General features: G+C 40.5%; 2 protein-coding genes across 3 annotated transcripts in view; both read left to right on the top strand.

Annotated features, from left to right (window-relative positions):
* Positions 1–1588: 1588 nt before the first annotated feature.
* cul3b (cullin 3b) lies at positions 1589–19205 on the top strand. Of its 2 annotated transcripts, none has more exons than XM_034604543.1 (16): positions 1589–1876; positions 4694–4891; positions 7522–7635; positions 8655–8815; positions 9641–9755; positions 9916–10144; positions 10459–10604; positions 11244–11420; positions 12137–12307; positions 12567–12674; positions 14773–14897; positions 15479–15575; positions 16033–16167; positions 16354–16540; positions 17258–17403; positions 18055–18336. In XM_034604543.1, the coding sequence occupies exons 1-16, from the start codon at positions 1814–1816 to the stop codon at positions 18184–18186; spliced, it is 2304 nt and encodes a 767-aa protein (XP_034460434.1). In that variant the 5' UTR covers positions 1589–1813; the 3' UTR covers positions 18187–18336. The 2 variants fall into 2 exon arrangements, with proteins under 2 accessions (XP_034460434.1, XP_034460437.1); XM_034604546.1 differs by having other exon boundaries at positions 1597–1876; positions 16036–16167; positions 18055–19205.
* A 1152-nt stretch (positions 19206–20357) lies between these two features.
* LOC117772902 (protein FAM124B) overlaps positions 20358–23432 on the top strand; it is a 9705-nt gene continuing 6630 nt past the window's right edge. The window contains 5 exon segments of the mRNA XM_034604476.1: positions 20358–20586; positions 20588–20634; positions 21001–21032; positions 22407–22616; positions 22937–23332. Of these exon segments, the coding sequence (XP_034460367.1) occupies positions 20563–20586; positions 20588–20634; positions 21001–21032; positions 22407–22616; positions 22937–23332 (709 nt within the window). The 5' untranslated portion in view covers positions 20358–20562.

Raw genomic sequence — 23432 nt, 5'->3', positions numbered from 1 at the left:
CATTAAAGGAAAGAAATTCAATCTGAGATCCTGGATAAAGTTTTGATTAAAGACATTCCGGTATGTAGAGCCACTAATTGATTCTATATGGAACCACAGTTTGAGAAAGGGGGACATTAGTGTGACATCTCATAAATGTCCACTGGGCCAGAGCCTCTGTATGAAAACTGAGAACTGGTCATATTTCCTGTTTTAAAGTCATAGAGCTAATTTAATACACAGAGTTATCATAAATGACTGCAAAGAGACGATCAATGACCATAAAGAGACACACGACAATCACAAATACACAATATAACATTTTGTAGTTATTTTTTGGTCTCAGGCTTCTATATGTGGCGGGTCGGGGGACTTTTACCTCCTCTAGTCCACGGGCACATTCTCTCATTATTAATTCATGATCAATTTATAACTTTTACTAGTAAAGTCAGTCACGAATCTGTGTTCTTCTTCTACATCCCTGAAAAATAACAACCAACATATTTCGTTCAGGAGTTGTACGTATGTCCATTGGTCGCTGGACTTGTTGGCCTTGATGAACTGAATGAAGCCTCTTTGATGAAAGATGAAACGTCCTCAAGAAACACACGTCCAGTTATCTATGTACAACACGTGTACAACTCCTGAAGATGCCCTGATCTGATGATGACTGAGAACCTTCACAGATAACCAACATAGGTCTAACAGCCTCAGGAGGTCAGTTGGAGAGCTGATTAAATAAATGCTCTAATAATCAAAACTATCTGCTTAATGGTTGTTATAAAGATATCATAATGTTAGTAATGGAAGGCAACAAAGTACATTTACTTATCTACTTTGCTTAAGTACAATTTTGAGGTACTTGTATTTGAATAGTTTCTTATAATGCTTCTTAATATTCACAGTTTGGAGCCAAATACTGTACTTTTTAGTCCACCGCATTTGTCATTTATCACCGCTCAATTTACAAGATACTTTACAGATTAATATTTTGCCATACAAAACATAGGAAGAGGTTATAAAATACGATGTTGTATTCTAAATGAATGGCCCATCCCAAATGACAAGTAAAGCTGCAAATCTGTTTTAATAAAGGTTTATGGCATATTTCTAGCAAAAATACCAAATATTTGATGACTACTGCTTCTCAAATGTGAGTATTTACTGCTTTCCCTCGTGTGTTCTTTAATCATTATAAATTATGAGGTTTGGAGCATAGGTTGGACAAAAGAAACACTACTAGTGAGGTGGAGGTGGAGCAGATTTTCAATTATTCTCTACAGAATTGTGATTCGTTATTTTCTTTATGGAATAATCTGCTGATTATGGTTGATTTGTGGAACAGTGGAACCAGTCCCTTCTCCAGTGAGTACCTTTACTTTTCATTATTTAAGTAGGCCTACATATTCCTGATCATACTTATGTGTTGTCACTTGCGTACTTTTTTTATTAACGACGTGTTTTGAAAGCGTGAATCAGTAGTAGTAGTAGTAGTAGTAGTAGTAGTACATTAGTGATGTATTATTTCGATACTGTGGTACTAATGGTTTTCGTTCAGGTGCCAGAGAAGTTGACAAGTAGTTCAGATTGTTGATTTCTCGCGTGAGTTGGGCTACGTGAGCTCTGCGCAATGAGAAGTGCAGCGCCTCCGCCATTGCTGCATGAACAAGTCTCGGATTTGGCGTCGGGCTGTCAACAATAAACTTGCGGCGCCGGGACGCGGAGCTACGAGGTCGAGTGAAAGCTCGTCGGCTGCTCCACAAACCAGTCGCCACCCCCGTCCCTCCCCGGAGAACACGTTCATGTGAATACAGAGCCCACGGACGAGGCAACCATGTCCAATCTCAGCAAAGGCGGCACCAAGAAGGACACCAAGATGAGGATACGGGCCTTTCCTGTAAGTGCACGCCGCCGTCGGTGCGCTGCCTGCCCGTCAGGCGGCGACTCGACCACCGTGGTCTGGGCTGCCGGCTACATGCTAGCATGCTAACCAGCTGGGCAGCAGAAATGACTTGTCTCTACGTAAACAAAGTGCAGCCGTCAAATGTCCGGTCGCCCTCCCTGTGAGGTGGTCGGCGGGGAAGTTTATCTGTGAACCCCAGAGATGAGTTTTAAATTCAACTTTCACTGTCTTTCACGTTTTAAAACCTCTCAAATCCCCCAAACCGTCGCTTGCAGATGGGCTCTGTCGACATGTAGCCGAGGCTAGCGTTAGCCATGGCTCTTGACACTTGTTGTTTTGGCTGCTAATAGCTTTCTTTACCACATGCACCCTATGTTGCTGTGTCCGAGCTTTACATTCGACTGACATCTCTGTAGGAAGACCATCGCTGCATTTCCAGATGCTTGCTAGAATAAGCAGCGACGTTGCCACAGCTGTAAATGGATGCTAACAAAAATCATCCCAGCTAACCCTGGTTTTTGCTTTGCATTAATGCCCCTGCCTCTGATGGTTCCCAGTCCTGTTTTTGTTTTCAATTCTTTGGTAAAAACCCGTGATGGAGGACTCGTCTCCTCGTCTACCTGACACTCCCTTTGTCTGCTAGTCACTGAAAGACCTCATTTACGAACTGACCTCATTCTGCTTTAAATGAAATGTCAGCCAGTCTGTGACTGTGCATGATCCACATCCTTTGTATGTGAGTATGTTTGTGTAAATACAGTGAGACTTCATTCGTGTGACCCAGTCTTGACAGAGACATAGATGCCATCAGGCCTCTTGACATGCATGTGTATGGACATGTCTGTGGAGAGGGAGCACAAACCGCTCCTCCTCACCAGAGGAGAAGTTCTCTCTCCTGCGTCTGGCTGCTGTGGAGCCCACAAACATGCTGAGGAGAAATACTTAGGTGTAAAGCTTTTGGGGTTTGTTTTTATAATGAGGCCCCTTCCCATACCATTTTCCCTTCCTGATACAGAGTCCTACACCTGTACTCAGTGTATTGGCCGATACAGAGTACCGATCTGATAAAAAAAAATCATACATATAATGTATTTTAAAAGTTGTATGCTGCTAGCCCTGTATTGCTGTCATTGTTGTGCGGCCTGGCTCAGGGTAAACCATTTGAAAAACAAATACATACAGAGAAAGAGTGCCATTTTGTTGTCTAGTTTGACAATGATCAATGAATAAATCTAGGTATACACAACAATTGCTTCCTTTAAATAGCTCGAAACTTAAGTCTTTGACACGGAACACGTCGCTGTTTTACTTGTGGGACTTTACAGCGTGAAATATTACCAAACTGCCAATATTATAGCTTGTTCTGGTTAAAATATTTGAAATCATTTCTTTGTCACCGCCCTAAACACAATACTTTTCAGTGGCAGTTATGAAGTGGCAAAGAAGAAGTGATTTCCGGCAAAAGTAAACTGCTGTTTTATCTGGGTGGAACTAAAGATGTGGTATTGGATTGTTACATAGATTTCCATACTCGTATTGGAGACATTTCCAATGTTGATATCGGTATTTGAACATCACTAGATGCGTTCCAGCTCAGTGCAGTGCAGAATTACATGTTTGTCACTGTGTGTGGGTGACTAAAACATCATCTCGCCTGCTCTTCCTTATTGTGATGAATCAAACACATTTCCAGCCCGCACCACACAAACTGAAGCTCCCAGTGTTTAAAAGGTATTTCGAAAGGTGTTATTGTGCAGTTTGTCACATCAGTTGGAGCTACTGTGGCGGTCCAACCAAAAGCAAAGGTTCCTTAGTTTGGGGGGTTCCTTGTCTTCCTCAAGCACACTTGAGTAGGACATTGTAGAAATTAAACATCTGACTTCTAACCCTTCTGGGATTGACTGCCTTACTTTATGCCAATAATTAAATGGGTTAATTTGGTTTTAAGGAAGATGTCTAAGGTTAAGTGACAGTAATTCAATAAAAAGACATGATTGATTCTGTTAAACTTGAACCAAACTTACCACAAATAGTGGAGTAACCTACCAGGGATAACAAGGCATCGCAAAACTTTTAAGAATTTTAAAAGTGCCTCTTAACCCACAGTGTTATGCTGTAACTCTATTGTTACCTCTCATCAAAGGCTGTAGTACTGAGGGAAAGCACATTTGTGACATTGAAGTTCAGTCTTTTTTTACTACGTATTATTTAAATACAACTACTGTCTCCTAGGGGTTGTTTCAAATGAGCTGCGATGGTAACTGCTCTCTGCTGAGCTGTTAGCATCGCTGTAACATTAGGACTTTTTGATGTAAGGCAGTATTTTACCTCCTGACTGATTCTTCCAGACCTTTCTGTTAGGTTTAGTAAAGATCCTGTATTATTTGCTATAATAAGCAGATGCTTCTCCAGGGGAGGAATTTCAGCCTGGGGCAAAAGGGCCCTTTAACAGCACAATAAGTTCACAGACAGCAAAGATGTGGGAGCTTATTCGAGGCAGGGGGAGTATAACACAGATATATTAATGTGGTACATTCTCAATAAGAAAGTAAATGAATAAAGAGTGTGAATTGATGTATATGCAATATCACAGCCCTTACAAACAGGTTGTAGTTATTAATTGGACTAATCAGGTAATCTAATTATTCTGCATCTCATTCCCTGGCCCACATTTCTAACTCAAAAAGATCTGAGGTACAAACTGCTCACAAGTTGGAGACTTCTGTGTAGAGAGGTTTGTTTTATGAAAAACGAGTATTGCTTCAAATAATCAAACGTGATAATCATTTTACTATTGGCTGTCGTTTGCAGATGACAATGGATGAGAAGTATGTCAACAACATCTGGGACCTTCTGAAGAACGCCATTCAGGAGATCCAGAGGAAGAATAACAGCGGCCTGAGCTTTGAGGAGTTGTACAGGAACGCCTACACAATGGTGCTCCACAAGCACGGCGAGAAACTGTACACGGGCCTGCGGGAGGTCGTCACCGAACACCTTATCAACAAAGTAAGACTAACTGAGATTATGGGATAACACGGTTGCAGAACTTTAAGTACATTTTGGCAGCACCGGTTCGGTTTACCCACTCCGTAGTAAACACACAAGTTATTCCTTAGCCATACGAGCCCTTAGTATTTAGAAATGCACATATCAAAATATCTCAATATCCTTAACAAGCAAATGTGTGGTTTTCAGTGAAGAAATAAAAAGATCCAGAAAGGTCCACCAGTGAGGCTTGGTTAATAATCATCAAAGTCATTAGTTGACAGAATTATTGAATAAATACAATTGATTAATGTTTCTGTTTTTGTGTTAAAAAGTCTTTATGACTGATCTGTGACTCAAGTTTGTAATATGTAATTACTGATACCAGTGTTTCCTATTAATTATCTTGACTGTTACGGCTCACCATAGTCTAATTTGTCCCACCACAGTTTCATATTTCATGATAACACAAGAGTTCTCTCATTTGGTGTGTGCAGCTCAATTTGCTGCGTGCTCACTCGCACTGTCGCACTAGGGCGCCTGCTCACGCTATGGTTCATAACGTTTTTAGCATTCACGCAGACAGTCAGGCCTTATAGTTTCAGCTGCAGTTCTGGTATGTAGAGCAGTTCTTTCTCTCACGTGAGATCTTATCTTTCACTCTTAAGTCTCTGTGTAGCTGTCACTCTGAATCTGTTGTGTGTGAGAGTGACCTACGTGCACCTTCACAGCCATAAATTGAATTAATTCTGCGGCAAACACTGTTGGTATAAGATAGTTAAGATAGTATTGCTAAAATCAAGAATTAGGTCTGCACTGAAAGTATAGATTTTACAATTTATAAATTCTCTCCAATTACTATGATTATAATCACTGATCATTCAAAATGTAATGAGACCTATTGATTGAATTCTGAATTTAAGCGAATTGCTTGAAAACCTTTTCGATAGGATTTTTCTTTTTTAACAATCTGCTACAAGTTCCGTTTTAAGATTCACATAATGATTTGTCCTGTCTCTCATCGTGGTCAAACAAAGGTAACAGCTCAAAATATGGGCTGTTTGCTGGGAATTTATTTTCAGAGCTTGTTACTCGAGTCTTATCTCGTGGGGGTTTGCAAAATTCTTTGAGGATCACCTAGGCCTTGGTTTGACAGATTTAACATTTCTGACCTGAGTCTGTATATACAGTGTCCTTGAGTGGTAATTTAGATCTAGATTTGAGCTGTACAAGGTTACTCTTTCATACAGCTTTAGCCTTGTGTCTTACAGGAGCGCGTATGTGTGTGTTTTTGAATGACGCCTTTACAGAAGGCAGTTTTCTCAAAGTGGGCATTTAGTTGACTTATTTAACTGAAGAGATACGTTGAAAATGAAATGATAGTCTTGCCAAATGTCAGTGAATTCCATTATTCTAAGAAGTATTCAAGGGACAGCAATACAATGCTGACCCTGTAACTATAAGATTAGTATTTTTGGGGTTTTTTCCCAAGTTTAGTTTTTCCTAAGCTGTCACGTATTTGTTGCTGCACATCATTAGCATCAAAGTTTGACCATGTGATATTTGTAGTGGTTGCTTCTGTGCAGATACTCATTGAGTGATATTTCAGCAGGCGGCTGTTGTGTATCAGCCAAATGGTTTAACAGCTTAATGAAATGTACATTCTCAACTTGACAGGCTTAGTAAATTAGCAGCGAGGGACTGTCAACAAGAAGCAGATCAAAGAAGGGACACCTGACACTGGAGTGTGTTTTTATTTGCTAATAACGATCCAAATATCACTTCCATTGAAAGAGAGTGGTAGTGGTAACATGCAGCCTAGAAAGTTACAAACACATCTCAGACACTTCAACCAGACACAAACTTTGAAGACAACTCAAACATGACAGTTTTCTTTTGCTTCACAGCCGTTAGATCTTACAGTACCGTACTTTAAGGTTATTCTACTTCTCAGTTGGTTTTATGTTTGGCCTAATGACTTCTGTCGTGAATAATTGCTGACAGAAGGATTTGCAGAGGAGAAATGACTTGAACAATGATATTATTTGAGTCTCAGCTCAGTTTTCCACACCAGCACTGAACAGCCGGACAGGACACTAGGTGAATTTTGAAGCCAACATAAAATCCTGCTCACAACAGTTTAACTACGGACAAAGTTTTCGCTAAAAATATATATTTTTTTATAATTGCGTCATAAAAACCATGAGTCTGCATTATGAGTGTTTGAGTTAGGAATGTTCAGATTAATGGGTCCGTCTTCAACATTCTATGTTGATGTGTAAAGTAACAATATGGTGATTCTGTGAGGGCTTGATCCATTGTAACATGAGGAGCAGTTGATAATTCATCATCTCTGTTCAGAGACGATGAGAAAAGCAAAAAAGAAGGTCGGTGTGCCCTTAAGAATCTTACTCTACAGAGACTTTAGTTTTCTTTGCTGAGTCACACTGCAGTGTGACTTTTATCAAGCTGTTTGTTGTGTGCCTGACTAGAAGAGAGACAGCTTGAGTTAGAGGCAATTCTTCTGTTCACCAATACATTTTAAGTTGTTTGTTCATGGTCAGGCATTTTTTTGACACTTTAACTGCAGACCTGCACTGTAAGATTCCCCCCCTCTTATGTGCATGTGTGTTTGTCTGTTTCACTCACAGGTAAGAGAAGATGTCCTCAACTCCCTAAACAATAACTTCCTCCAAACCCTAAATCAGGCCTGGAATGACCATCAGACAGCGATGGTGATGATCAGAGACATCCTGATGTATATGGTGAGTAGCTGATGTTTCCCAAGATTCTCACAACACATTTAGGCCACACCCACACTACCATATTTTAGTTTGACATGGCATCACTGTTGCTGCATTTTAGTCTGGACAGGCAGAAGCAGAGATGTTTGCAAACATTGACACATTTGAAGTCACTTCCTGATTGGTTCTAATCAGTCTTGACACGTTTCCAACACTTTATTTCAACCACGTTTTAGAAGCGTCATCAACCCCCCACTCGCTCGCGGTGAATCCTGCTGTGTTCACACATCGACTTATTCGGATTTCTACAGACTTGATACTTGGAGGCCAGGCAGATAAAGTCTGCAGAAACTGTTGTCACACGATATTTGCATTCACGCATGCATCTCCTCCAGAGAAAATATGGAGGATCTGCGGATTCCAGTGCATGTCTGAAAGCAGCTTCAGTAACTTACTTTTCACCAATGTTGTTCCTTGTAGTAGTAGTATTTTCTGTAACTAAGCAACCAACTGCAGAGTAGAATATCAACTTGTTGTGTACTGTTTACTTGAACATGAAGCGTTACACAGCTCACTGAAAGTATTCTTCATCAGACTAAGTAATATCACACATCGGTAATATATAATATCAGAATTATTATTGACACTTCATTGATTGCAGGCTACGTCATTAGAGTTATGCATAAATGTACAGTGTTGTTTTCTTTAACGAGTGTGATTACCACAGAAAAAATTAACAATTTTGTAAGGAGGCAAAATCTTTTAGTTATTGCCGATGGGTTGATGTATTCTTTGGAAATGTGAGTTTGTTATAACAATTGAACTTTGTAATTTCTCTGTTATGTTTATACAAAAGAGAGGTATATGAAAGTGGGTCAGGAAGTAACACTGAAATCAATTCAACTACTGCTCAGTTATAATCGTGCAGTTCATGAGGAAGTCATGACACAAACCTAACCAGATGAAAAATGTTGATGATACAATGAGAGAAAAAATATTTGTCAAGTGATGATTCTCTCTTTTTTGTGTTTGTCTCACAGGACCGGGTTTATGTGCAGCAGAACAACGTAGAGAACGTCTACAACCTGGGTCTTATCATCTTTAGGGATCAGGTGGTTCGCTACGGCTGCATCAGAGACCACCTCCGACAGACCCTCCTGGACATGATCGCTCGCGAGAGGAAGGGGGAGGTGGTGGACAGGTAGGCAAAATTTCCACCGAGGATTGATTGCATGGAGAAGTAAGAAAAGGGTTATTAAATTAACATCCATCATAGTCAAATACTGTAATTAAGGAAAATTATATATCTTCATGTGTCACTGGAATTGGACAGGATGCATGATTTTAAAGAGCTGCCTGATAGATTTGTCACAACTACAACAGCCAGGATGTTAATACAGTGGAAACCACTTATAGTGATCATGGATATAGTAATCAACCGTTTATATGGATCAAAAAGCTTGGGACAGAATCGATCCTATACAAATGCTGTTTAAATAATTAAATTATAGTGATCAAGTAATCCACCTACAGTGTTCATTTTGGGTCTTTTTATACATGTTTGGAATGTAAAAAAGTTATTACTTGGTTATTAAGTTATATATTAATTTACTGTTACTATGCGTCTCTATAATTCGCGCTGCACACTGCCAACCGAATCGAGCCAAACCAAGCGTGCTCTGCCATCTCCTCTGGCTCTCCATACATTTTCTCAGTTTACAAATTCAAGTCAGAATTTTCATGTGTGTCCGATCTCAATGTGTGTGTCTGTGAGTGTGTGGGAGAGAGAGAGAGAGTGAGAGTGAGTTCCAGGACCATCCAACAGAAGCCACGCAATTAGTTTATAGTGATCAACCGCTTCTATATGATCATTTTGGTCCATGACACATATGATCATTATAATGGGTCCACTGTAATTACTTTAACATGAGCATCCAGAAATGTTCTCTGTTTAATATTGAAGCGTTTGTGTAGTGTCTTGCGTTACTGATTGTGCTGACATTTGGTCTGTCTCTCTTTCCTCCAGGGGGGCCATTAGAAATGCCTGCCAAATGTTGATGATCCTCGGCCTTGAAGGGAGATCTGTTTATGAAGAAGACTTTGAGGCACCGTTCTTAGAAATGTCTGCAGAATTCTTTCAGGTTTGTGAGAGAATTTTCCCCACGGCTGATCATTGTTTATTATTTATTTGGATCCCTGTTAGTTGTTGGCTTGGCTACACCTTCCCCTTCTGGGATCCATATAAAAAATCCAATGTCAGTGAAGATCATTTTCAAAACAACTTTTTCTTGGTCTATTTAGATGGAGAGCCAAAAGTTCCTAGCAGAAAACAGTGCCAGTGTGTACATAAAGAAGGTGGAAGCCAGGATTAATGAGGAGATCGAGCGGGTGATGCACTGCCTGGATAAGTCCACGGAGGAGCCAATTGTCAAGGTGGTGGAGAGGGAGCTCATCTCCAAACACATGAAAACTATTGTGGAGATGGAGAACTCAGGCCTGGTCCACATGCTTAAGAATGGCAAAACAGACGGTAAGCGCTCCATCGTATGCAACTTATACTACAGGTTTTGGTGGAAGTTGGTCATCTATCAGCGATAATTAAATACTTAAAGTAGCAGTATATTTCATTCACACAAAACAGAAAAATAGTGGATCAGTAATGCCCTTACAATGTTTTCCCCTTTCTCGCATCAGAAAGTGTGCTCATATTGTTCAGGAGAACTCGATTCACTTACACGTGCAAATGAACCGTCTCTCAAGCAGATCTCAACTGAGCAGTCATTTTCAGCCGCTAGACAGAGTTTTGTGATGTGTGTCTGTGTACTCATGAATATCCATCCACAGACCTGGCCTGCATGTACAAGCTGTTCAGCAGAGTTCCCAATGGGCTGAAGACCATGTGTGAATGTATGAGCTCGTATCTGCGGGAGCAAGGCAAGGCGCTCGTGTCGGAGGAGGGAGAGGGAAAGAACCCTGTGGACTACATCCAGGTAAGATGCTCTGTTAGTAGGAGACCTTGCAGTGCAGGTGTATGGGTTATTGTAAAAAGCAGGAAAATGAAAATTATCGCTTTACTTGCTTCAACGAGATAGGTCAGGTCAGACGGAGCATGCAGTCTGTTGAAGCACAGCTGTAATGTGTTTTCAGTCAATGAGAGAGAAAAAGACAGTGGTCCTAACATCTAGCCTTGTTAGAGATCATGCAGTAATTTCCACTGGCTAAGCAGGCATTAGCACCATTGCGTGCCAAGCCTTGATCATAATGCACTTCCCATCAGACCCCCTGAGACTGTGGCCACAAACCATGGTGGTCTATGCCTTCATCTGCACTTTGTTGTTGTACTGTGCTAAATAACGTGGGAGGTTATTAAGCGCATAGAGAGAATGCACTATGTTTGAAAGACTCTGTTTTAAGCTCCTGTGTGGAATATTTTCTGTGGTTTGCAGTTTTACTCCTACATTCCTGCTGTTACTCTGATCCAACAGCCTCTGTGCTTTTTATTCTATTAGATCGACCCTTCTCCACTTTATCTACTGTTGGAGCTTTAATTGCTCCTGGAGCTTTAATTGCTGTGTTAAGCTACTACTAATACAAACTTTGGCTGTATCATCCTTGTCTCCTTACTACAGGGTTTGCTGGACCTGAAGTCCCGTTTCGACCGTTTCCTCCAGGAGTCCTTCAATAACGATCGGCTCTTCAAGCAAACTATTGCTGGGGACTTTGAGTACTTCCTTAACCTCAACTCTCGCTCGCCCGAATACCTCTCACTCTTCATTGATGACAAACTGAAGAAAGGCGTCAAAGGGGTAAGTGATCTATACTTGCCTTATATTTTTATGAACTTCTTATTTAGGATTTGATGCCAACACTGAAAAATAGCACCATATCAAATTTGTATGCCAAACTAAAAAACTTCCTAAAGAAATTCCCTTATTTCTAGAGCCTGGCCAAAACATCAATTGGCTTAAAATATCGGATGATAAGTCTTTTTCAGACACATTGGTATCTCTGTTTATTTTTGCCAATATGCAACAATATGAAAACGTTTATATTACAGAATAAACAATGCAGAAAAGCTGTGCATTTATGTTTACATTTTCCTTAAATTTATGTTTGTTTTCTTAATACAAGGTGTATATATTTGGTTATATATGTGTTTTCTTTTTATTTATAGTTATTGATAATGAAGTTTATGTATATCTTAACAGGATTTATTTAAGTGGTCTATTATCCTGTTCATTGAAATGTGGTGGAGCTGGATCTACTTTGAGTAACTGCTGCAGCACCAGCTGAAGTCATGTACATTTTTGTTCCAATGCTGTTAAGAATTTGATGCAAAACACAAGACTAAGATCAAATTCAAATCATTTTATTTGTGTATTTCAGTTTAGTAGCTTGTTTTGCCTATCAATGCTGATCAGGAGAGCTGCTGCTAACCTCACCTGCTGCGTCCTCTGCTCACATGACGGATGTATCATGGTCCCTGTGTCACTTTCTGTGTTTCTTTTCTTTCTTCATCCAGCTGACAGAGCAGGAGGTGGAGTCTATACTAGACAAGGCCATGGTGCTTTTCCGCTTCATGCAGGAGAAGGATGTGTTTGAGAGATACTACAAGCAGCACCTGGCCCGCAGGCTGCTCACCAACAAGAGCGTCTCTGATGACTCTGAGAAAAACATGATCTCAAAGCTCAAGGTGAGCACAAGATCATGGAATGAAAAACCTTAAGCCTATAGATGCAGAGAAGTGGTTATCAAGCTTACATTTTTTATTTGTATCTACGGTAAAGCTCCATATTAAGCATTTAATGTTTATTTGATGTAAAGGTACATGACAAAGGAAATTTAAATAGTGGTTATGTATAATTAGGCTGTGTCCACTTACCACTTTTACAAATTGACAGATTTGTTGACCACCAGTTTTTGATTCACCTTCCTCTGGTCTAATTGCTCAGACCGAGTGCGGCTGTCAGTTCACCTCTAAACTGGAGGGCATGTTCCGGGACATGAGCATCTCTAACACCACCATGGATGAGTTTAGACAACATCTACAGACAACCGGGGTGAGAAGACACAACACGCCACATCTCATTCTGTCAAATTAGAGAGCCCACTTGTTATCTGTAATCATTACATGGCTGCTCTAATGATTGATCATTGCTGGGTTGTTCAGATACACGAAAACAATTATTCAGCTAACTCTCTGTAACCTGGGGAAACACGGTGCTAATTTCCAGTTGTGCTGTGCTGTCACGTGGCTTTTTGACACTAGAATTAGACTCTGGAATAATCTGTCACTGTGTCTAATTGTTATTGTGATTTGCTGAGGTTCAGTTCAGTGACTATGTTTCAAGAATACTTTTCAGCCACAGCTACATCTACAAATTCTATTGTAATTCGTCTTAGCGTGCTCACTCAAACATAAAGAAAAATATACTTCGTTCTTCATATGCTTGTAAATACATACATACAATAATAGGAAATGCATAAATAAATCTGAGACCCAAAAAGGAATAGAATAACAAATCCTAAATCAAATGATAAAACCTCCACACACGCAAGGACAATTAGTGCAATTTAAGTTTTTAATCTCACTTTGTTTTGCCTCCAGCTCTTCTTGTTTTGGTGGAGTCGTTTGATTTGTTTTTATTCCAATGGCTTTAGCGCATGCTTTTGCTATTTTGCCAAACTTGCTGGTTCCTATTTCTGTTTTCTTGGTGTTTTAGGATGTTTTGTTTATTTTCTGTACTCGGCTATGTTGTGAATGAGGTCTGTACCTCGATTTATTCCCAAGTTAAAATAAAGGGTGAATGAATAAAACTTATAGTTAACATATTGGCACCTGTGGGGTGATTATCAGCAGCAGCAGAGACCCACTAGATAATGTGTATAATAATAAATCTGCTTTACTGCCCTGTTTTAAAAGCCCACTGAGTAGCCTGTAGTGTTAAATCTAGAGCCTTCGGGAGATGGACAGGTTTTGCATAAGTACTATCCCAGACACTATTCCAGTTTGTTAGTCTTAATACTTTTGATGCCTCTGCACTGGCGACAGCCAGGAGCCGGAGGCATAATGTTTTGGCATGTCTGTCAGTCCCATTACTGTGAACACGATATCTCAAGAATGCTTTGAGGGAATTTCCTTAAATTTGGTACAAATATTCACTTGGACATAAGGATGAACTGATTAGATTTTGGTGGTCAAAGCTCAAGGTCACAGTGACCTCACAAAATACATTTTTGGTCTAGTGAAGGTGATATCTTTGGAGTCAAGGATTAACTCACTTGATTTTAGTAGCCAAAGGTCAAGGTCACAGTGGCCTCACAAAGTATGTTTATGTTTGTTATTTTAAGATGATTATCTTCAACTTTTGGTTTTCAAAGGGTCAAGGTCACATGGCATTGCATTGTTTTGAACTCTATATATCAGGAATGCCCAAAGGGAATTCTTTTACATTTGGCACAAACATTCACTTGAGCTTTTTTTTTCCATCTTGGTAGCCAAGATCAAAGGTCAAGGTCACAGTGGCCTCACAAAGTATGTTTATGTTATTCTTGAACATGATACCTTAAGATCAGTGTAAGGAAATGTCTTCAAATTTGGTACAAACTTTCACTTGGACTCAAAGATGAACTGATTAGATTTTGGGGCCTGGAGGTATGGAGGTTGAATGTGATATCTCAAGACTGCCTGAGGGAATTTCGTCAACTTTAATCAGTTGTCACTTGGACTCAAAGATAAAGTGATTATGGTTTCAGTTGTAACCTTTCAGTGACCTCTATGATTCTGTAAAAAATAATGTTGAAATATGTACACAGAAACTGCACTGGTTGGTGGAGGCATAAAACCGCTGTGTGGTAATTCTAGTTATAAGCATCTTATTGCCCTGTATAGATCTAGACAGTGTAGACAAAAGATCTACAGGCATTTTAAAATGTCACATAAATGTCTAACATAGTTTTTCCGTATTTATCAAAATTATTCTTTCATGAAATTACAAGATTCAATACTCATTAGTTGTTGTCTGTCTTAAGTGTTGTTGTTTTTTTTATTCTACTCACAGTAGTAAAAATCATAAATTTACAATAGCTTCAAGCTGCATGCATTACATCACCAATGACTGAAATCTGACTGTGTGTCCTGTGTTTTTCTAACGTAAGGTGTCACTTGGAGGAGTCGATCTCACTGTGAGAGTCCTGACCACGGGATACTGGCCGACACAATCAGCAACACCCAAGTGCAGTATCCCTCCTTCGCCGAGACATGCGTTTGAAGTCTTTAGGAGGTTGGTCTGTTATTATACTTATTACACAGAATAAGAGGTTTATTGCTTATATTTGCACATTGTTTAATATTAGCATGTTTCTGTGTGAAAAGAAAGAATATTCAAGAGCCACATTATGGCCCCGTTCAGACCTGGTTTTAACATCCATCCTGAGAGATCTGATCACAAGGGGACAATGTTAACTTGTCTGGTCAAACCCGTCAAGACTAGAAAAGCGCTATATAAATACAGACCATTTACAAGCAAGAGATAAGGAGAGCGAGGTCATGAGGGGCAGACTGGCTCAATGCACAGCGTGCAGCTCTGCTATGGAATACGATTTTACCCATTTGAAAAGAAAATAGAAGTCATGTAGTGTTAATACCTGGTCTGAACAAAGTCTATGTTTTGTTTGAAGCTGACCACAGCAACAATACTTATCAGTTCTTGAAGATGTGATCTTATGTCTATTTCAAGAAAATGAATACATTGGTGCTATGCCATGTTGTCATGGTGTAAAGAACGAACACTTCAGTTGGATTAATTGTAACACCTTGACTATTCTTAGAGACTAACCTAGAGTGACTCAACCCTGTTTGCAGGTTTTATCTTGGTAAGCACAGCGGAAGACAACTCACACTGCAGCACCATATGGGCTCTGCAGACCTAAACGCCACCTTCTACGGCCCCATCAAAAAGGTACATGCTTCAAAATAAGAATATTATGACCTATTTACAGTGTCACATGAATGCGCAATAGAAAACAACAAGGTGATCTTGTTTTCATCCTTTGTCAATACTGAAGTTTTAGTTTTTAAAGTTCAGACATGCAACTGTGTCTAAGCAGTGTTGAGTGTTTGAGAAATACTTAACTTTTAAATGTACTGCTGGAAACACTGTTACATTGAAGTAAAAAATAATAAAGTGAAGTATTGTGAGAAATAATTAAAAGAATAACAACTCATTATTTTCAAGGAGAATGTAAACTGCTCAGCACTGGTAGGCTGCCCTGTGCTTCATTTTTAAGTAGTGATAACTTTTTCTTTTGAACATCTATATGTTGAGGTTTTCCAGTAACAGAAAACAAAATGTCTCGTGGAAAGAAATTCTGAACCATGTTTTTAGATTTTGGTCTTTCGTTCTGACTTGGTCCCAGGAGGATGGGTCAGAGGTCGGAGTGGGAGGAGCTCAGGTGACGGGCTCCAACACTAGGAAGCACATCCTGCAGGTCTCCACCTTCCAGATGACCATCCTCATGCTTTTCAATAACAGAGAGAAGTCCACCTTTGAGGTACAGTATTTAGTAATGTGTATCACAGAAACTAGGTTCTATGCCCAAAACAACAAACGACTTTGTGTTGATTGACTGGATGATTTCACTTGGACAAAGTACTTGTCATTTGAGTTTCTCTGTGTGTCACATCTATGGTATTGTGGTCTGGTCTCATAGCCCTGAACTTAATCCCTCCACCTGTAGGAGATCCAGCAGGAGACGGACATCCCAGAGAGGGAGCTGGTGCGAGCGCTGCAATCGCTGGCCTGTGGGAAACCCACTCAGAGAGTTCTTACCAAGGAGCCCAAGTCCAAGGAGATCGAGAATGGCCACGCGTTTACAGTCAATGACCAGTTTACCTCCAAACTGCACCGTGTCAAGATCCAGACAGGTTCATAAGATGCTTTCTGATTAGAATCAAAAAAGCATTATTTTTACATCACTGGTAAAGATGTTCCAATACCGATATTGGCATCGGAAATGCCTCCAACACTTTAGAGTTTGCAAAACTACGTAACAATCTGATATATTACGTTTTTTAAAGTTTAGAAGTTTCACCCAGATAAAACAGCAATTTTCTCAACAGAAGTCAAGCTGTACTGCCAATAGCAAGTACTATTTTTAGAACAGCAGAAAAAGAGTTAATTTCTGGTTGTGCAGCGTCAGCTATTTGACAACTTTTCATGCTGGAAAGCCCCACAAGTAAAACAATGTTTCCAATTACAACACTAGTGCAACACTAGTGACAGCAATCATCACTTCCCTACTGGGTTAGTAGCATACAGCTGTTAAAATACAAAATATCGGGTTTTTTTAAAATACACTGGTGTCAGATCAGTACTCGATATCAGTCCAGGTGTCAGAATCGGTGTCAATTAAAAGAAAATGGTATCGGAACATCTCTAATTACCGATGCATTGTTCTCTATACTTGAATATTATTATACGACATAACTGTATGCTTAACTCAGTCTGTTTAACACTGTCTGATTGGTTACTCCAGAGACTTACTTCCAGAGATTAGTTACTCTGGAAATAGAGGATAATTGTTTTTAGTGTCATTTCTCCTTGCCATTTGCATTCACCTTCCACTCCTGTTCACCTTCCAGTGGCTGCTAAACAGGGCGAGTCAGACCCAGAGAGGAAGGAGACGCGACAGAAAGTGGACGACGACAGGAAGCACGAGATCGAAGCTGCCATTGTTCGCATCATGAAGTCGAGAAAGAAGATGCAGCACAATATCCTAGTAGCAGAGGTCAGTCAGTTGAAACTCAGCTGTTAAAAGGAAAACTTAACCTGATTGTAAAGCCAGAAGCTGAAATAGGCTTTAGTCCATTTTACATATTTCTCAGTACACAGCTCATAAGGCTCTCCTCAGTTAGCCTCCTAGTGTTGAATGATGTGATGTACAAGGAGGGAGGCCAAAAGTTCGATGGAGCTTGAGGTCAATTGAAACGGAGTCTTTAGCTGTTTTCAGACATGAACTATGGAAAATGTCCAGGTACTTTTGCAGCAGGAGATTGTGTGGGTCAGACGCTTTCTCAAATCTTGTTTTATTCCAAGTTGACATTTTAATGGCGTCTTCTCCATGTATAACACCTCTTTTTCATTCTGAGATATTTGTACTCTTCCAGTTTCCCGCCCATCGCATGTCACAAACATCTTCGCCAGCCCCTGTTTTACAAAGCAGCTTTAATCGTAACAAACCAAATTAACGCAATAAAAATTCCCAACCCATTTATTTCCTTTGACCACAACCTGCCGCCAGCACTGGGCAGTGCAGTGTAGAGCAATGTAGTAAATGAACAGACAATGAAAGCATAAGATATAAATCAAGGTGATGATGATGATGTTTGGATAAGAAGAGATTGTAACATTCTAACCACTGTGTTTTGTGTCTCTGTAGGTCACACAGCAGTTGCGATCACGATTCCTCCCTAGTCCTGTAGTCATCAAGAAGAGGATTGAAGGACTCATTGAGAGGGAATATTTGGCACGAACACCGGAGGACCGTAAAGTGTACACTTATGTAGCGTAAAACAAGTGAATTCAATGAAAGCTAACATGGAGTTGAGAGTTTTTTGTGGACTGCTATGCTTTGAATGAACTTGGAAGTGCTTTCATCATTGATTCTGGGAAACACTGGGAAGCTTAACTTTTCTTCCATAAATTGTGTAAAAAAAAAAAAGACAAACTAAATCATTCATGAGATGGGGGAGTTTTCTAGCAATATTAGATTTCTTCTGCTGAGAGAAATGAAAGGAGGGGATCTAGTTTTGTATAAAAGTCATGTTTCTTGTGGCCTTTGGCGAGAATTGGGTGAGCCTGTTTGCCATTTAACCACGTGCTGTCGAGAACAAGCGTCGACATGTTAAAGCAAACGTGTGGCTACATGGAGACCAAGAAAACATTTGAATTCACTCCCCTGTTTTAAATGTCGATGTCAGTGTGTTATGTTTGTGTTTTGTGGCACAACGATGGCTGTACAGGTTGACAGACACTCTTGGCCTTTTTCTTTCCCGAGGATTTTAAGTTTAAAGAAGAGGACAAAGTGTTAGCTGGTACAGACCTGGTTTACAACAGCAGTGAAAACATTTTGAGCACTTGAGAAATCGTGAAGAGTGCTTCGTTTATGTTGCAAATACGTCTGGGTTTTTTTGAGGTTTTAATTACCGCACCTCACTTCGCTGAAATATTTAATGCCATTTTCAATATTTGTGCCAGGTCTGTACTGGTGGTTTCGGAGATCAAGAGCTGTAGCTTCACAGAAAAATCTCCATAAATGCTGTCTGGTCTCTCATGACACATTTTTCACTTCGGGCCTGCTCTGTGATCGGCCAAAAAATGAAAACGATCTCCTCTCTTTGAATGGAAGGTTCCTCGTGGTGCAGGTTTCAAAGAGGATTTTTTTCATTCTCGACTGCATTGTGAACAGGTGGAACGAGTTCAGCACCGTGTTCTAATGTGTACAAATTGTAAAATAATTATTGTACTCACTGCTAAGGTGGATTGTACAGGGCCTTGTTTTCATCATATTAAATGTAGAATTAAAATAAATGATGGGTTTTTCTGTTTCTTGTTAAACATGTTTCATCAGCAGACCTGCCCCAATGTTGTTGGCAAGCCACAGTCAAAAATTTGGATTTAAGTGTAATGTTTTTCATTGCAACCTAATATTCATAAAATAACCACTCACTTAATCTTTTAAGTTTTGTTGAAACAGTTCAAAATTGTAGATGTAACTGTAAGTTCATTGTGGAGGCTGTGGTTGTGGCGCTATTGAATCATACACATTGTGTTTATATTTATTTGTTGGTATAAAATGAGCCAAAACAAATATCCCACACCACAAACTACAATAGATTTTGAAAGAAAAAACTAAGAAGTAAATAAATGTAAACACTGTTGCTTTTAGAAGAAGTAGGATGAAATAAGATGGAAAAGTCCACTTTAAACATTTATTTGAATATTTCACAATGTCATGGCTATTTTATATTTTATGTGGTAACATATTGTTTTGTCATATGCTGACCACCCTCTATATTTGAAGGTGTATTCTAGGGCTGCAATGCACCAGCATAACTTCAATATTTTTTTATTATATTCAATTTTTTTTATCTTGATATACTTTTTTATCTTGATGTACAGTTTTTTAATTATCTTTACATACTTTTTTGAAATTCTTGATAAACTTTATTATCTTGATATACTTTTTCATCTTGATGTACATTTTTTTATTATCTTTACATACTTTTTTTTATAATCTTTACATAATTTTATATATCTTGATATACTTTTTTTTATCTTGATATACAGATTTTTAATTATCTTTACATACTTTTTTTCTTGATATACTTTTTTATCTTGATACACTTTATTATCTCTTGTCAGAGCGTGGTGTGCTTCTGTAACATGGAGCAGTGGATGAGTGTTTAATGCTCTTAACGACCCCAGTGTTTAATGGACAGGCTCCACTCTGCACTGGTAAATCGTCCTGCTCCGTCTGCTCCCCTTTGTCCTCATGTCGTTAGACGCCTGCCATCTGCTCCATGTTATTATTATAGGCGGATTTAGATGTAAAGTAGCTGCTGCTCCCTTTCGCCCACATTCAGCCCAGGAGCTGGTGCTGGACATGTTGCACCAGGTTCGGTTTGTTTGACTGTTTATTTCTCACAGAGCTGAACTTCGCCTCATTCTTAACTCCACGGTGTACGGTTGCCTGGTGACGTCAGCGTCCCAGCACAGAGTTCCTTTTTCTTTTCATCATCAGCAGCAGTGTTAGCTTTAGCATTAGCAGCCTGCGGAGAGACATCAGCCAGGATGCTTTTCACTCTCAGCCCGGACTGCTGCTCGGGACTCCGCCTGAACTTTGCGCCCGGATCCCTCCGCCGCATGTGAGGGTGTGAACCGGGCGATGCTCCGAGGAGCCGCGGTGCTGAGGAGAAGCCGACGATGAGAACGTGGACTCCGGAGCTGAGACTGACGAGTGAGTGAGTCAACAACCGTTAGCTCCGAGGCTAATGCTAGCTAACGCTGTTTTATCTCGCCCACAATGGAAATTAATTCATCCTAAGAAAGAAACACGAGGAGAAGTCATGTTTTAAACCAGCAGCGCAACTTCCTCCTCTAACTTTTCACCACTTCGCTGCAGTGTCTTGTTGCCGCTCCTCTCTTTTATGTTGTTTTCTCATAAATTAGTTCTTACGCTGACGTTAGCCAACAACAGATGTGTTGTCATGGTGACCGCAGGCAAAGGGGGCAGGCGCCACAAGATGGAGACAGATTCTTTCCTGCAGCCAAACGTGTCTGTGAGCTCATCTCTCATGTGCTTCTCATTTTGTGTCCCGTTCAGATCAGACTGCAGCGGGATGTCGTCATCTGCCAGTAAGTTCCATCTCCGCTCTCATTCACTGTTATACCCTCACCAAGTCTGGGCACCCACTACAAACAAAATGTAAAATATAAATGGTCCAAAACTGATTTCTAAGAACTCATGTTACCAAAACCCCACATCCTACACTTCCCACAATGCAATTCAATACCTATCTCACTCGGTAGAGCCCATGCCTCCACCATGGCCCAACGGTCCTTTTTAAATTCAATCAATGATTTGTCCTAAAGTCTAAAGTGCACACAACATACACAACAACTGGCCATGTGGCCCAGTAGACCACAGTGAATTGTGGGATAACCACAGCTCTGGGTACCACATCAATGAAGTGTTATGCAGCTTATCAACTGTGGGCTAAGTTCACTGTGTGTTGGGATTTCTACCTTCATCAAGGAGGTAATGTTTTCATTAGCGTTGGTTTGTCTGTTAGTTGGAAAAAGCAAAAACTACACGAGGGATTTCCACGAAACCCGATGTGCCATGGTCAGAGAAGAATCCATCTATTTTTGGAGTGGATCCAGGAATTCTTTTTTTTACATTTTCACAGATTTCCCAGGGAAGAATTCATAGATCTTGATGAAAATCAGGCATTTTTAGCGACCTTGTGGTGTAATATGGTGCAGCTTGATTTCATTTAAGGGGACTGTTGGGCCTCGGCATAGGTATGCGCTCATCTGAGTGTTCAGACATGGGACACTTGTATACCACCTGTCAGTTTGTGGATGTGGCACAGACAGTCTTAATGTTAAAAATGTCTCTTAGCCCGAGCTGAGGTTATCCTGAATACATGATTCATTTTCTTCAGGTACAGTCACATTATCCCTCTTTTCGATGTAGCTGCTCCACTTTCAGCCCCGAAAAATATTTGCCGTCACCTCCAATGTGGGTAATGAACAGATGGTTTGCAGAGAGATCACCGAAAACAGTCTTGGAGAGTAAGGCTAGAATGTGTAGTTTTATTAATGGGCCTGAAAGAGGTGATAAACCACACTAGAATAATGAAGAATCTATTTCCAAACACAGTGTTGTTTTAACTGATTAGTAAAAGTTGAACAAAGATGAGCGATGAAGTGAGGACTCCACCTGAAGCAACTGAATATCAAACTAAAATATAAAACACATTCTTGAATGTGTCTAATGTGACCGTACCAATGAAACCATAAAAGAGGGTTTCTTCTTTCTTGTCATATTCCCCATGACAGGAAAACTGATCTTTATGTGTAAAATTAGTACAATGCTTTCAATACAATTAGAACAATTATTAAAATCAGTGCCCCTTCAACTAACTTTTGTTATGTCTTCTGCTAAAACTCCTTCGCTACCTGGTTTTTAACATTTGCATTTTTGTGTGTGTGTGTGTGTTACAGTTGAGCTCACGACCAGGCGGGTCAGGCCACAGCGGCAGCAGCAGCTCCTGCTAATGAATTTGCATCTTCTAGCCAACCCCGGAGACTCTCTGCTGCTGCAGCACACACTGGACCGCCTGCTGCGCTGGCTCTGCCCAAGCCTCCGCATCTTCCATGTGTCAGAGAGGGCCGCACCATTCAGAAGTTACACCCGCCTCTGTCCCGTGGCAGGTGAGGATCCCCTGAGTGGTTTCTATTCTCTCAGCTCGCAGGTCTTTCAGTTGCAGGGATGCAAAGCCCTGATGCTTGTACATTGAATCTAATTGCACGTCCTCTGTGTTTTTTCCTCGGGAAACAGAAATTTTTTTAATTTCCATGTGTGTAAATGCGACATGTTTACAGACTAAACTTTCCCTTAAGTGTGGAACTTTGAACTGAATACAGCATGCATGGTGTAAACATGCCATCCCACAATAAGCTTCCCATGCCTGAATTGCATCTGTTTTTATTTAAGGTTGATTGAGAATAAAACTTTGCCCAAACTGTTCCAGGCTACCCGTCCATGGCCATCACTTTCTTCCTCCATGAGGCCTACGGCGAGGAGCGAATCCTCAAAGTGCTGGACTTCTTCCAAAGGCCTCCGTGGCAGTACCATCACACAGAGAGCTGCGGCAACCGAACCGGGGGGATTCACATCACCTCCACCAGCTCCCCCGCCAACGCCCTGCTACAGCCCTACCTCCTGCCCAGCAGAGACTTCTATAGTTTGGGTGCGGGGATGCCTGTGTGGGGGGTTCGACCGGTGCACTGCGGGGGAGAAATACTGCGTGTGACACTGTACAGTGGATATGACAACTATGAGGACGCTGTGCGGCTGTACGAGACAGTGCTGCAGCGGCAGGCAGAGGAGCAGAAGGCCGGCTTCTGCTGGTTCACGCTCCACACAGGTAAATCTACAAGTTCGTCTTTTGCGGTGCTTATTCCCTAATGAAAATCAGAAACCCATGTTTTATTGTTAAGTCTTGAGAGTGAGCTTCTCTTTATTGT

The sequence above is a fragment of the Hippoglossus hippoglossus genome, chromosome 13 (assembly GCF_009819705.1).
Source record: "Hippoglossus hippoglossus isolate fHipHip1 chromosome 13, fHipHip1.pri, whole genome shotgun sequence".
NCBI classification, from domain to species: Eukaryota; Metazoa; Chordata; class Actinopteri; order Pleuronectiformes; family Pleuronectidae; genus Hippoglossus; species Hippoglossus hippoglossus.
Note: the sequence above shows the minus strand (reverse complement) of the source record. Positions and strands in the feature narration are given on the sequence as shown.